The following is a 14425-nucleotide window of genomic DNA, read 5'->3' as shown; positions in this document are numbered from 1 at the left end:
TCAACAAACACTTCGATTCAATTCAATAAACATGCAATAGGCATCTACTAAATGCAGAGCACTGTGCTGGGAGCTGGAGATACAGACAAGGAAACCTTACCCTGCGGGGGCTTATTCTGCAGGAATACGAATATCCGACTGATAGTATCTCTGTGTATACACACAAACACATACACACTCACGCAGAACTCGTCTGACACTCACACATTTTCTCTTTCTCAGGGGTAGGGAATGGAGGGGATAACATGCGCTATCCCCGCCCCATCAGCCCAGCACCGGTCGACAGCAAGACCGGAGTTGGCGGCTGGCTCGCTAAGTACCTGGGACTAAGTCCGGGGATTGGCCTGACCTCCAATAAGAGAGGGTTCAGCTGAAGAACCAATTATGGCGTCAAGCCTGCGCGCGCATTACCAGACAATGCTGGAAAGTACGCTTGCGCCTAGAAAGCCTCCTGGGACTACAACTCCCAGAATGACGCGAGCTGAGCCGCTTCTGTTTTTCCTACTCTCCCTCCCCCACCCCCACTTCCCTTCTTCCCACTTCCCATACTTCCTTCCGCCCCAACTCCCGATGCCAAGTCGCGGCCATTTGGCAACACCTTCTCTGCGCCAGCTCGGTCTCCCAAGGGTGAGCTCCGCCACGCCAGAAGCGAAGCGAAGCTTCGGGGAGGGACGCGGAGCGATCTGGTCGCCTATCACAGGCAGAGGTTAGCTTCGCATCCCTCCCCCACACCAAACAATCCTAGGTTTTCTCCATGACAACCGTGTCTCAGCCCATCTTTGTGCATTTCACTGTCCAGAGTTTGGTTCCTATTAGGGCTACAAACCCGCCTCGCTTAGAGGCTGGGCTTCAAAGGGCGGAGAGAACCAATACCGCAGATAAAAGGCGGGGAAGAAACCTCCCAGGGGCGGGGCCAGTAGAGGGAACGGAGCTTTAAGACCTGAACAAATTCCTGTAGAAAAGGCAATAGAATCTTTTCCCACAGAGGAGAAATTAACGCCCAACTAATCACCTGGAGATCATGACGGATAAGGAGAAGTTGTGTACTGTTAAAAACTCCAAATAGCCGGCAAAATAATTTTCCTTTAAGCACAGGTCTAATTTTGTCACTGTCCTCATAAAATACTTAGAATAAAACAAATTCCTCAGAAATCCACAGTCACTCAAGTAGCGTTTATTAAGTACCTGCTATGTACCAGGCATCATCTAAGCGCTTAGGATACAAAGGCCAAAAACAGTCCTATTCTCAAGGCGCTTCCCTTTCCCGATTTTTTTTTTTTTTGCTCATACTACTCTTCATGTACTCTGCATTCCAACCAAAGAGGATTCCAGCTGTTTCTCCAAACTTAGTACTTCAAATTTCCCAGCCATATGAGTGTATGTTCCCATTCAGTGCATTCACACAGCAAGCATCTAATCTCCTGCCTGGAATACACTCTTTTTATAGCTCAACCTCCCAGAATCCTTGTCCTTTGCCAAAGTTCAGCTCAGGTTCCACTTTATTTGTGAAATCTTCACTCATCCTCTCCCCCACTCTCTTACTGTTCTCTCCTATTTACCTCCTATTATATTTATTTCTGTATATGTTGAAATATGCAAAAATACAGGCATCTAAGATGCCAATTTGTACCAAGAGGATTTTCTACACCAATGAAATCACAGTAGGTTTTTAAAAAACGGTGGATAGTAATGGGGGTAGGGATGTTAGCAACAATTGTATTGTTAGCAACAATTATTTCAGCAGCAGTTGCTAGACAACAAGGAACTCCAGCCCAGCCCCAATATCCCAGCTTCATTGTATGCCTCATTGGAATAGCAGACATGTCCATGACCTTGACCACATCAATCTAGTTTTAGATGTAGACCTAAACCAAACCTTCTGGTATTAGATGTACCACAAGAGCCAGGCAATAAGAAAGAAGCACCAACAGGATACTGAGCAGGATGTTTGACCACAAAACAATAGAAGAGACTTTCCCTAAGTGGATGCCCGTGTAGTAATAGCATAAACTGAATTTATGGAGAGGCTTATTATAACATCATTATCATACATTAATAATCCTCCCTTAGTAGGCTTTTCTGTATGTATTCTGGATAGCTGCATGCACAGTTCCACCAAGGCAAGAGCCTTTCCTCATATTAGCAAAAACCCATGTTCTGTAATGTTTATTCATATATTCTGTTATGCTAATAGCATCATTTGTTCTATAAAAATCCCTTTCTTGCCTTGCTGGTTGCTGGTTCCTCTAAGGAGCCCAGCCTGCTGTTGAGAGTGTAATCTTTAATAAATGCCTTTGCTGGAGTTGGGGATGGTCTGAGGCTGTGAATTCTTTCAAGATGACCCTGCACCACACATTGCCATCTCAACAGATAGGAACTAGTTCCGAGACAGGAAACAAAGGATTGGGGGAGGGGAGAAAGAAGAAATATCTCTTAGAATGAAAAGGTGGAAAATGCCAGGGTACCAAGGACTCAGGGCTAAAACTTAATGACTAACGTTTTTATAAATCATCTTGAAGAAAGAGCGAACAGTGAAATCTCCAAGTCTGAAGCAGCCATAGAGATGCCAAGTCATGGAGAATAAAATTCAGGAACATATATAGTCTGTGAGTGGACAGAAAGGTGGAAGTTGGATTTTAAAGTGGGTAAGTGAGTTGGTTAGTCAACAAGCATTTATTAAGCACCTACTATGTGGTAGTTACTATGCTAAATACTGGGGATACAAAGAAAGGCAAAAAAAAACCCAGTCCCTGTCTCATGGAGTTCAAGTCTAATAGGAGAAACAAAATGAAAATGACTATATAAAAAAGATGTATATATAGGATAAATTGGATATAATCTCAGAGGAAGGCACTAAGATTGAAGACTGGAAAGATTTCTTTTTTTTTTAAAGCATATTTTTAAAAATTTATTTAATATATTAAGTTGTCAGCATTGAACCCAACAAGAGTTTGAATCACGAATTCTCTCCCCATTTCTACCCTCTCACCCATTCCAAGATGGCACATGCTCCAGTCACCCTGTCTACCAGTCAGTCCTCCCCTCCACCACCCCACCTCCCTCCCATCCCCCCTTCCCCTACTTTCCTGCAGGGCAAGACAAATCTCTAGGCCCCATTGCCTGTGCACCTTATTTCCTAGTTGTGTGCAAAAACTTTTTTTTTGAACATCTGTTTTTAAAACTTTGAGTTCCAAATTCTCTCCCCTCTTCCCTCCCCACCCACCCTCCCTAAGAAGGCAAGCAATTCAACATAGGCCACATGCATATCATTATGTAAAACCCTTTCACAATACTCATGTTGTGAAAGACTAACTATATTTTGCTCCTTCCTAACCTATCCCCCTTTATTAAATTTTCTCCCTTGACCCTGTCCCCTTTCGAAAGCGTTTGTTTTTGATTACCTCCTCCCCCTATCTGCCCTGGGAAAGACTTCTTAAAGAGAGTAGGACCTTACCTGGGACTTGAAGAAAACTAGGAGAGATAAGAGGCAGAAATGAGGGGAGAGAGGATTGGTTCCCGGTATGGGGAATAGCCAGTGAAAATTCATAAATGCATAGAGTTGAGAGATGGAGTGTCTTCTTCAAGTAACAGCAAGAAGCCCAGTGTCACTAGATCACAGAATAGTTGGAGAAGAGTAATGTGTAAGAAGACCAGGAAGGTCAGAAAGGCTTTAAGGGCCTTTTAAAGCAAAACAAAGGATTTTATATTTGATCCTGGAGGCAATAAGAAGCCACTGGACTTTATTGAAAGGAGTGTGAGGGGAGGGTGGCATGGTCAGTCCTATATATGGAAGATTAATCTGTCAGATTAATGGAGAAACTACTGGAGTGGGAAGATGCACAAGACTGTGATACCAGCCAGCAAGTTATTGCAATAGTCCAGGCATGAAGTAATGAGAGCCTGAAGTAAGATGGAGGCAGTATCAGAGGAGAGAAGGGAGAATATATTAGAAATCTTCATAGTACAATATATTGATTACATTGAGGGGAAAATAATTAAACTCTAACAATAGGATAATAACTCTCTGATGAGACTTGAGGAAAGGACCAAGAAGTTATGGTAAATGCTGCCTGAAGACATTGACTCCAAATCCTATATATCTTTTGGTAAGGCATGGAAATGAAACATCTCACTACCATTATACAAATATTTGGATTATCTACAGTGTCAAGATATTAAGAGATACCCTGTTTTCCAGAGCTAAGGTTCAGCAAATAAGCTGTGCCTTGAGCTTGGCATAACAACAATCCTTTGCACTCACCCTCTGGATGATCTCACACTCTGGCAAAATCACCTAATTATTACATCGCTCTGACCAGCACCAGATGTTCTCTGAGCTCTGACAAGCACCAGACAAGCTCAGATAAATACCCATATTCTGGTTATGAAGCCCTGCTATGAATCAAACTTGTCTCATTATTCCTGTTAGCCTCAATGTCAGGGCTATAGCTCACTGCATAGGCATTAGTATAAGTATTGAGATCTCCCCTCACTGCCTTGGGTCCCTCCAATAGCGGGAGGGCTCTGACATGTGTGTCTAATTTGCCTCCTTGCTTGTAAGTTCTTTACCTCACTTTGAAATTAAAGTTCTGTTTGATTGCTGACTCTCCTATCTTTAGCCTGCTTAGTTTGGCTCTGGCCATCCTCATTTTAGAAGCAAGTTCAGTCCAGTTGACAGAGCATAAAACCACAAACAAATTATTATAGTCCTTCCTCCTGGAAAGACATAAGGCTGAGAAAGGTGTGTGTTAATGTCTATAAGCTCTCATGATAGCTTATGGATATATTAAAGATGAACTTGTTTATATTATACAATAACATTGTAAAGAAAAACAATGTTGAAAGACTTGAGGATTGTGGTTAATGAAATTATCAACCATAATTCCAGATGTTGACATTTACTACCCACCTCCTGAGAATAAGATATAAATTTTTGGACAAGACCAATGTAGGAATTTGCATTTCTTTACTATGCATATTTGTTATAAGGGTTTTGCTTTTCTTTTCCCCCCCACCTTTTCTGGAAGGAGAATATCATAAGGTTGGCCAAAAAAAGGAAAGGGAAAAAAGAGGGTCACTGAAAGTCTTTGAAATGAACAAAAGAAAATGGAAGAAAATACAAAAGGACAGTTTTATAAGCTATGTGTTTAATTTATTACATACTTGAAAGGAAAAACAAACTGTACATAAAAGAGACTTGCAGTTTTGTGTATAAACTTCTTGTTTCATTTTACTTTGCATAAGTAGATATTCATTTTATTTATGGTTGGTTAAATTCTGGATAAAAAAATTAAAATTAAGATATACTGGAGGGAATAAAAAGAACTTATTTATTAAGCCTTGGTGAGCTAAGCATTCTTTGAAAGAGAGAAAAAAGTCTTTTTTGAGCAAATAAAATATCCTAATTCATAGAACATCTATTATTCTTAAAAGATTGAACATAGCTGTAGGCTCAAGATGAATTTGGATAAAATTTATAGTTTACATATCAACATATATACTCAATTTTTATATTCTTATAAACCCAAACTTCAGTAAATCCCTTAAGACCATTAGAAAAATTGTACCTTCATAGATTGGGTTTGTGGCTTTATTAAAGTTTGGATAAATTTTGGTGGAAGAACCAGGATTAATGCATTTTCCTTTATAGACACACGATTTTTTTTAATGTTTTAAAGCCACCTCTCTGTTTGCTGTTCCACAGTTTCAGAGGATTTCAAATTATATGGAGAAAGACACCAAGGTGCTGCTTCAGTTATTAGAAGCTATCAGCACCATGGTCAGGGGTAGCAGCACCACAAAATAGCAACTGGCCAAGTGAAACCCTAAGGCTTAGGAAAAGCAACTGAACTGGCACAGCTGAACTTAATTGAACTGAACCATCATTTCTTCAACATACAGAAGAGACATGATCAATGAGTTTTAAAAGGGGGAAGAGCTGTTACTGGTTGTGAGTATACAAATCAGGTTCACTGATTATGAGGATTTTAGGCATTTTGGATTATTTGTAGAGTGAGATTCAAAACCAGGTAAGACTATGGGACTCATAGAGGGGTAGTTCCATCATTTGGATTTACTAAGAAGAAATTCCCATGTGTAGTCATTTCTCTGTTTGACTCTTCTGGAATACTAATTGACAAGGAAGCAACAGGGAGAGAGGGAATGTATATGCGTATCACTTCCCCAGTTGCCTAGTGTTCTATGTCAATGCTTGACACTTTCCTTGTATGGTAAGGGTTTAGTTTTTATGTATGGTTTGATGCTGTGATGAGATAGTCTTTCAGGTATAACCTTTGATTTTTTGGTTATAGCCTTTGTACTAATATTTCATTTAAAATTTTTGCGTCAATGTTCATTAGAGCTATTGTTCAATAGTTTTCTTTCTGTATTTTGATACTTCCTGGTTTAGGTATCAAAACCATATTTGTGTCATAGAAGAAATTTGGTAGGATCCATACATTATTTTTTTTTCAGTTTATATAATATCGGATTTAACTTTTCTTTGAACTTTTGATAGAATTCACTTGCAAATCCATCTTGCCCTGGGTTGTTTTTTTTCTTTTAGAGTTCATTAATGACTTGTTCAATATCTTTTTCCGAGATTGAGATGTCTTCTAATTTTTTCCCCTGTTATTTGGGGGTATTTTGTGCTTTTGTAAATATTCTTCTATTACACTTAAGTTTTTTATTTTATTAGCATAGTGTTGGGCAGAATGATTTCTAAGAATATGCCCTTTTTATCTTGCTCATTTGGTTTTCTTTCTTATTTTTCATCAAATTAGTCAATGGTTTATCTTTTTTTTTAAGATATGTCCTAGCTTTATTAATGAGATTTATTTTTGTTCTCATTTTTGTTAATCTTTTCTTTGTTTTTCAAGACTTCTATTTTGGTGTTTAATTGGGGTTTTAAAATTTGTTGGTTTTTTAGCGTTTTTTAATTAATTGCACGTCCAGTTCATTGACCTGTTTTTTCTCTCTTTTGTTGATGAAAGCGTTTAGAGAGAAAATTTCTCCTCACAACTGCTTTGGCTGCATCACAAAATCTTGGTATGTTTGCCATTATCATTCACAAAATTATCTATTGTTTCTATGTTTTGTTCTTTGACTCGGCAAAGCTTCTTTAGCTTAAAGTTAGCTTTTCATTCTTAACTCCTGACCCCAGAGTGCACTCTGTACTCACATCCATCGCCTCCCTCCCCTCCCTGCCTGCTGAATCTGTCTGAGGCTGGAGATAAACCAGCCTCACCTGCCCTTTGCTTTTCTGTTTTGCCCCCTACCTCACGTCCTTAGTAGCCCTAGGGGCTGTGCAGGACTCTAAGAAAGAAGTGCTATCAAGCCCTGCTCCCCCAAAGTCCCTGACAATGGTCTCGGCCTCCACTGGCTCTTCCCCCTTCAGTGTTCCCTTAGGGTAAACCTAAATGGAAGGTCCTCCATCAGAAACGAACCCCTCAGCTTGGAGGGAGCATCCAAAGAAAATATCTTTCAAGTCCCAGGACAGGTGAGGGGCAAGGGAGAAAAAAAATTGGGCAATTCCTATGGAAACATTGTGATGGTGGACTTTTGAACGGTAGACAAGGCGCTCTACTTCTCCTCTTCTCTAACCTAGCCAATGGAGACCAGAGCCTAGATGCTGTGTAGGGATTAAACGTCAACTCAAGAACCATCAGGGTCTTTAGTAAAAGAGAACCTCTATAGAGGTTGAGGGCTTGGGGGGAGGAGGAGTGAGGGGAGACGGGGAAGGAGTGAGGAAAGCACCCTCGCCCCTAGCATTCTGGGAATTGTAGTCCCTAGGCCCCTCTGCGCAGCTGTGTGTAGAGATGCGCATGCTCGCCGCCATGACTGGAAAAGATGATTGTCTCCGAGTCGCATCTGTGTCAGTCCAGGCCCCGCATCCGGTGACCAGGTATTTAGCGACCGAGGGTCCGTCCCCGATACCCACTCGCACTCCCGCCCTAGTAGGAGCAGGTCCGGGAGGGGAAGAAAACCTGTTGTGCTCCCTGGGCATGACCGCTTGGGCCCTCCCCCCGCGCCCCGGATGTGCGCGGCGGGGCCTGCCCGGGGGGTGCCGGGGACTGTGTGGCCGAGCCGTGTGGACGTGTGGCCGCTTCCAGCAGCTTCGCTTATCCTGTCTGACCGCAACACCGCGTGCTGCCAGTAGAGTGTGAGCTCCTCGAGGGCAGGGACCGTTTCGGTTTTCATCGTAGCCACTTAATAAATGCTCGCTGACCGAATGAATGAGTGACCGAAACTCACCTTGTGTCCGTTTTGTACATCCAGGGTTTCTGGCCATCTCCGCAGGTCTCCTGAGGCTGCTGGGCCCCTCCTGCTGACTCCTTCCCGACTCTGCCTAATCGGCCCTGGGTAGCTACAGGGGCAACAGAGGGAGGACTCATTCCTGGGGAGACAGATCAGAGAGCTCCAGAGTGAAGGAAGGTCCGAGCTCTGCAAGAAGGTGAATGTGGAGGAAGATGCCACATCTGACTTGAGATCTTTGACTAGAGCTTTGGGGCAGAAAGGAGCAGGTCCTGGAGCTGCTGGTGCTTTAGCAATTTTCTGATCCACCTGCCTGGTTAGATAGCAATTGGGTGACAGCAGAACACCCAGAAGCCATTGAGAAGTGGGTGACCATGGAAGATCTGACCCAAATGCTTGGGGAGAGAGGTGAGAATTCCAGAAGGGGCGGGAAGGTGACAAGTACCCCAGGATGGGAAGAGGAGAACATATCTAAATAGAAGGTGTGTGAGTGAGGGAATGGGCCTGGAGGAAAGTAATCAACATTTAAGGATTATTCCAACTTTTTTTAACTTTTTTTTTTCCTACCATGCCCCTTTCTGCCATCCCAGTACACACATAGAGATTCTGGTCTTTCCAAGTCCAAAGGCTCAGAACTTGTTTGGTCCCACAGCTATCATCACCTTGATCTCTGGGGTCATGAGGTTTCCTATTCTCTGCCAAAAGAGAACAATTCTGTTTCCTCTTAGATCAATTTGCAGTTTTTCCACAAAGAACTTTTACTGATAACCTAAGAGAAAACACAGGGAAAAAAACGACTCAAATAGCAAGTTCCTAGTATGCAGTTATCTGAATAATATTCAAGTCTCTCCCAGACCAGATTCTTTGGTCAGCAGAAGCTATTATGTTTAGCCACCTCTTGCAGGGCATCAGACCTTGGTTTCTCTTTTATCTTAAACCCTGTATGGAGAACCTTGGTGCACATCTCCCCATTGTAAACTTTTAAGTGTTCCCTCTCCACTGCCTTTTGTGTTTCCTCCTTCACTCCAGGGAGGCCGAGTTTGGAGCTTGGATCTCAGGTGATGGGCATTATATGTACATACATGTACACATACATATACATTGTTTTTATATCACCTACATTTTCCAATATATTCTTTCCCCTTCCTACTCTCAGCCATAAAGAAGAAGAAAAGGACAGTTCAGAAATACTGAGCACCATATTGAAAAAGTCTCATATACATGGTATTCCATACCCTTAGGCTTCCACTTTTGCAAGGAAGTAGGGGGAAGGTGCATTCTTTTACCTGTCTTTGGAGCTAGGCTTCCTTATTAGGGACAATATATTTTTAATTAATGGACCAGGTATCATTAAAAAGAGAAACCCTTTATATATCAATAGTTGTACATCATATTAAAGTCATGACTAATGTCAGGTTGATATTACCATAATATGGTATATATTAAGCTTTTTAAAGAGTACTGATCATTTTTTTTATGAACTGACCAAGCATCAGCAAACATGAACATTTCAGTAGTTCAAAGATCACTTTCCCATTGGGTATTTTAGGATTAGAGAATAGGAGAGAGGTAGATCTCTCTGGCCTTGTGGTATGGTGAGATCAGTGAGTGAGAATGTTTGGAATCTCAATATGGGTCCCCTGTGTTATCCTCCAGCCATATCTTTGTAACATGTTATCCTCCAGCCATATGCTTTGTAACATGTCCTCTCAAGCCAAGATTCTTCCCAACATTCACTATTAGCTGTTCTCACTGGTGTCTAGTGGGGTAGGTGGAATAGAGAGGGGAGAGAAGGACTATCCAGTTATACCTTCTTTTAAGCTATTTTCTCCAAAGCCTTCCACCATCCTAGCCATATATCAAATAGCACAGTTAGCTTTTTACTTCTGAGAAAATTTCCTCATTACTTATCTCATTTGGTCCTCCCAAGGACTCTATGAGTCAGGTAAGATAGATATTATCATCTTTCCTGTTTTATAAGTTTGGAAACTGAGACTCAGATAGGTCAGGTAAATTACCTGCAATTTCATAGTTAGTGGGAAAACCAGGACTTGAATCCAGGTCTTCTAACTTTGGTCCTGTGTTTATTTCAATAAGTGATATTTCTCCCTGATTGAAAATCTCATGTTTTATATCTATGAAGCTGAAGATTGTGAAATGGGGGAAAGACACAGCAGAATGTTTTGATGAGCTTCACATTAATAAAAGCTTTCAGAACTACACCTTTATTTGTCTGGCTGTCTTTGAAAGTGTACTTTCACTGGGGCTGCAGGCATTAGGTCAATACACCTTGAAACTATTAGGAACACAAGGATAGACTCTGGGTCCTACGTGGCAATGCCTATGATTCTCTTACTGGGAGTGGGGGCTACTCATGGACTCCCTTGGTCTTCTTACATAAAGGAGTGTGGGGAATCACACCCAACTGGCATGTTAGTCTAGCATGTGGTCTGATGAGTCTGGGAACCACAAAGCAGGGTTTCCCTCATGGCTCCTTTCTCTTCCCCAGCTCTGCTTTCTCAGGACTCTACCCTTCCCCAAGAGGGGAGCATGGAGGAAGAGAGAATTAACTCTGGGCTCCTGACAGCCAAATCCCAGGTGAGTTGGGGTTGCTTCTCTCTTTTGAAATGCCATCTCAGGTGTCAGAGGGTAAAAACATTTCCTCTCTCATCCTTTTGCTTTTCTGCCCAAGGACATGAGCTCCAATTCTTTTTAGAGGAGTTTTTGGTATTTGAATTTCTCAATTTGCCTTTCTTAGTGTCTTCCTCAGTATTCTTGTTCTCTTTGCCCAGCATCCACTCAACCATTAAACTGGTGATTCAGAACTACTATACTATACAATATTCAAGAGCCTGTGAATAGAACAAATATATAAAACAATCTTCACTCTCAAGAAGCTTTCTCTTAGACTCTTAGTTTATCTGTAAAAATAAAGGAATTAAACTAGATAGTCTTTAGATAGACGAAGACCAAGGGAGTCTGTGTGGTTTACCCAATACTAGACTGAGAGATAGTTATTGAACTTTGACTCCTTATCTAGTACTCTTTCAAATGGCTGCAGCTCACTAGGGAAAAAAGACACACAAAATTATTATTTTTCTTATAAATAAAAATACAAATATATGAGTAAATGTTAAAATAAATGGGATAGGCAATAGATAAAGTAATTCAGATCAGTGTGGGTCAGAATAGCAAAAGACGGATTCCTATCAGGGTTGGGATTTGAGCTGGCCCTGAGATTAGATAGATTTTTGTATAATTGGAAAGGACTGAAGAGGGCATTACCATTATGAACAAAGTCCTGGAGGCAGAGTGGGGACCTGTTACATTGGCCTGGCCAAAGTGGAAGGATCATGTTAGCAGTGGAAGATGGATTGGACATACAGGGTAGAGTTGGATTGTGGAGGGCCTTGAATGCCAGCACCCTGAGGAATTTAGAATTTGACACCACTTGATTTTGAGACAGGAAAATGAGTTGGCTAGAAGAAAGAAAGGGAAGATACCTTAAGGGTTTATATGATGGGAGGCTCTATTGATAGTAAATATGGATATGATTGTCTAGCAGTTTTAGGCCATTTCCCTGAAACTCCAACAAGTCCAAATGTCATAACTGTGCAGATTTTTCTCTGAGGAGTACTGCATTTATTAGGAGTGAGCAACAGAGCAACCTTTCCTAGCCATTTTCCTAGAAGCTAGATGTTTACACATTCTGAACAAGAAAACAAAATAATAGGGATGACAACCCAGAGGAAGTTAAATACCTAATATAAGCTTTTATGGCTATATTGTCCACAGTAAAGTAGATAAGAATTTGCCCAGTTTAAAATTCCATAGGTCAACTTTCATATATATGTGACACCACTTTAATCAGTCTTTTCAGGTATCCAATTTATGAGGGCTTTGGGAGAAAAAAAGGTTGCAAAACTCTTATTTTTATGAAAAAATCTAGTGAATCTTAAGTGTTGTGTTCTGGTGATTAGTTTGTATTCAGCTCCAGGAACATCTGTGTGATCTAGGGGAAAGCACGGGATTTGGAGTCAGAAGATCAACATTTTAGTCTCACCACTGACGCATACTATCTGTTGGGCCACGGGCAAGTCATATAACTTCTCTGAACTTTAAGTTTCTCCTCTGTTAAATGGAGCTAATGATAGTACCGTACTGTCTACCTCAGAAGATTATTGTGGGGGAAATGTCATGTAAGCCTATTAGTATAGTGATTATTACATTCACCAACACGAAATTCAATTCAACAGACATTTAGCTGTCTATTGTCTTCAAGGCATTGTGTTAGGTTTGTAGACATGTAAAATGGCACTCAAGCTTAAGTAACTTCCATTGTTGTGCCTGGGGAAAGTAAAGAATGATATACAAAATACATCTATATTTGTGTTCGTTATGACTTTGTAAAGTGATCACTATAAAGCAGATCATAATATTCCTGTAAGTGTAGTATTATAACTAGGAATTCTGTTGCCGACCCAGAACTCGGAATCAGAGCATTAGAATTGGAGGGCACCTCAGATATCATCTAGTCCACAGCTCCTATTTTATAGAGAAGGAAACTGAGGCCAAAAGGGATGAAGTCGTAAGGCCACGTGCTAATGGCAGAGCTGGCACAAGAACTCTAAAGTTTACAAAGCATATTCCTTACAACCCTGTGAAATAGTGTACGTATTATCATTCCCATTTTACAGATGAGGAAACAGGCTTAGAGAGGAAACTTGTCCATAGCCGAGATATGTCAGATGAACCCAAGTCTTCTGACTCCAGGAGCTCCTTTTGTTGTTTGATGAGATAAATTACCATACTAATAAAGCTAAGTTACAACTCCATTTGTGCTTTTCCTAATTGTTGGGTCCTTTACATTCCACATACACAGAGCTGTACTGAGAGTTAAATGTCAATTTATCATTAGAACTTTTATTTCCCTTTTGGTCTGCAACCTTAGTGTCATCCTTCTTCACTGCCTGCCCCCTGCCCTGCCTCCCCCATATCCAATCAATTGCCAAGTCTTATTCCTTCCTGCTCATCTCTCATATCCATCCCCATCTCTCCCCTCATACTGCTTATTACCCTAATTAAGACCTTTATCACTTCATGGACTATTGCAGTAGCCTCTTAATATTCCTAAATCACGTCATTCCCTTGGCTTCTTATTGGCTGGAGGATAGAGAATCACCACCACTACCACCCATCTCCCCACCAGGGACTGGCATTTATCCTCCACAGTCTGACTCTAATCTGCCTTTCCACACTTAGGTCTCCTTCACATTGTGTCCCTGCCAAACTAGCCATGAACTGTTTCTAGAAGCATTCTATCTCCTTTCTCTGTACATTTGCAAGCCTGTATTCCATTCCATCCTCACCTCTGCCTTTTAACATCTTTAGCTTCAGTCCCCAGCTTAGGTGCTAGCTCCTCTTATGCATACTACATCTTGTTTTTTGCTAACCACATGCACTTTCCCCTTCACCATTCACCCCTCTCTAATCAATGTTCTCTCCCTTGCTACATTATGTTGTATTTACTTAATTGTGCGCTGTTGGATTCCACAGGTAGCATGTAAGCTTCTTGAGGGCAGAGACGTGTGTGTGTATGTATGTGTATGTATCCATCCCCAGTGCCTTGCATAGTGCTTTGCACATAGTGGGTGCTTAATAAATATTTGTTAGATGGTCATATGATTTAAAAAGTCCACATTACCAATCCAAATCTTTTGGCCATATTCATAAATTACAGTAAATTTTAGCTATATTTTGTTATCCTTGGCTTTAGAATTTGGAACTAGAATAGACATTAGATCATTTAGCCCAAACCATTTATTTTTCAAAGCTTTTATGTTGAGGCCCATGGAGGAAAAATGACTTGTTTCAGGTTCTATGACTAGTTCAGGGGAGAGTCAAGGTTAAAACCAAGATTATCTGACTATTTGCATACCACTTTTTACTCTATACCACAGCCATCCAATTGTTGGAAAGAATGGTCCTTTCCTTCAATTCAAATGATAAAATTAATTGTGAATGATAATTAACCTTGAGTTGTAGTTGCTGGTATCCAGAAGCCATGGAAACGTGTGATAATAGTATCTAGGATTTTTTTTAAGTAGTTCAGAAATTATGGCATATTTGTACTGACTTACAGGAAAATCCTGTTTTTTAAAATCATTGAAAA

At 40.9% G+C, this 14425-nt stretch overlaps 1 protein-coding gene and 1 pseudogene across 1 annotated transcript in view; one reads left to right on the top strand and one right to left on the bottom strand.

The window, feature by feature from the left end:
• Positions 1-820, bottom strand: part of LOC118841590 — a 65919-nt pseudogene extending 65099 nt beyond the window's left edge.
• A 7026-nt stretch (positions 821-7846) lies between these two features.
• LOC118841589 (zinc finger protein 2 homolog) overlaps positions 7847-14425 on the top strand; it is a 250524-nt gene continuing 243945 nt past the window's right edge. The window contains exons 1-3 of the mRNA XM_036749134.1: positions 7847-7903; positions 8278-8661; positions 10763-10851. Of these exons, the coding sequence (XP_036605029.1) occupies positions 8628-8661; positions 10763-10851 (123 nt within the window). The 5' untranslated portion in view covers positions 7847-7903; positions 8278-8627. The remainder of the gene's footprint in view (positions 7904-8277; positions 8662-10762; positions 10852-14425) is intronic.

This window comes from Trichosurus vulpecula, chromosome 3, assembly GCF_011100635.1.
Source record: "Trichosurus vulpecula isolate mTriVul1 chromosome 3, mTriVul1.pri, whole genome shotgun sequence".
Lineage (NCBI taxonomy): Eukaryota > Metazoa > Chordata > Mammalia > Diprotodontia > Phalangeridae > Trichosurus > Trichosurus vulpecula.
Note: the sequence above shows the minus strand (reverse complement) of the source record. Positions and strands in the feature narration are given on the sequence as shown.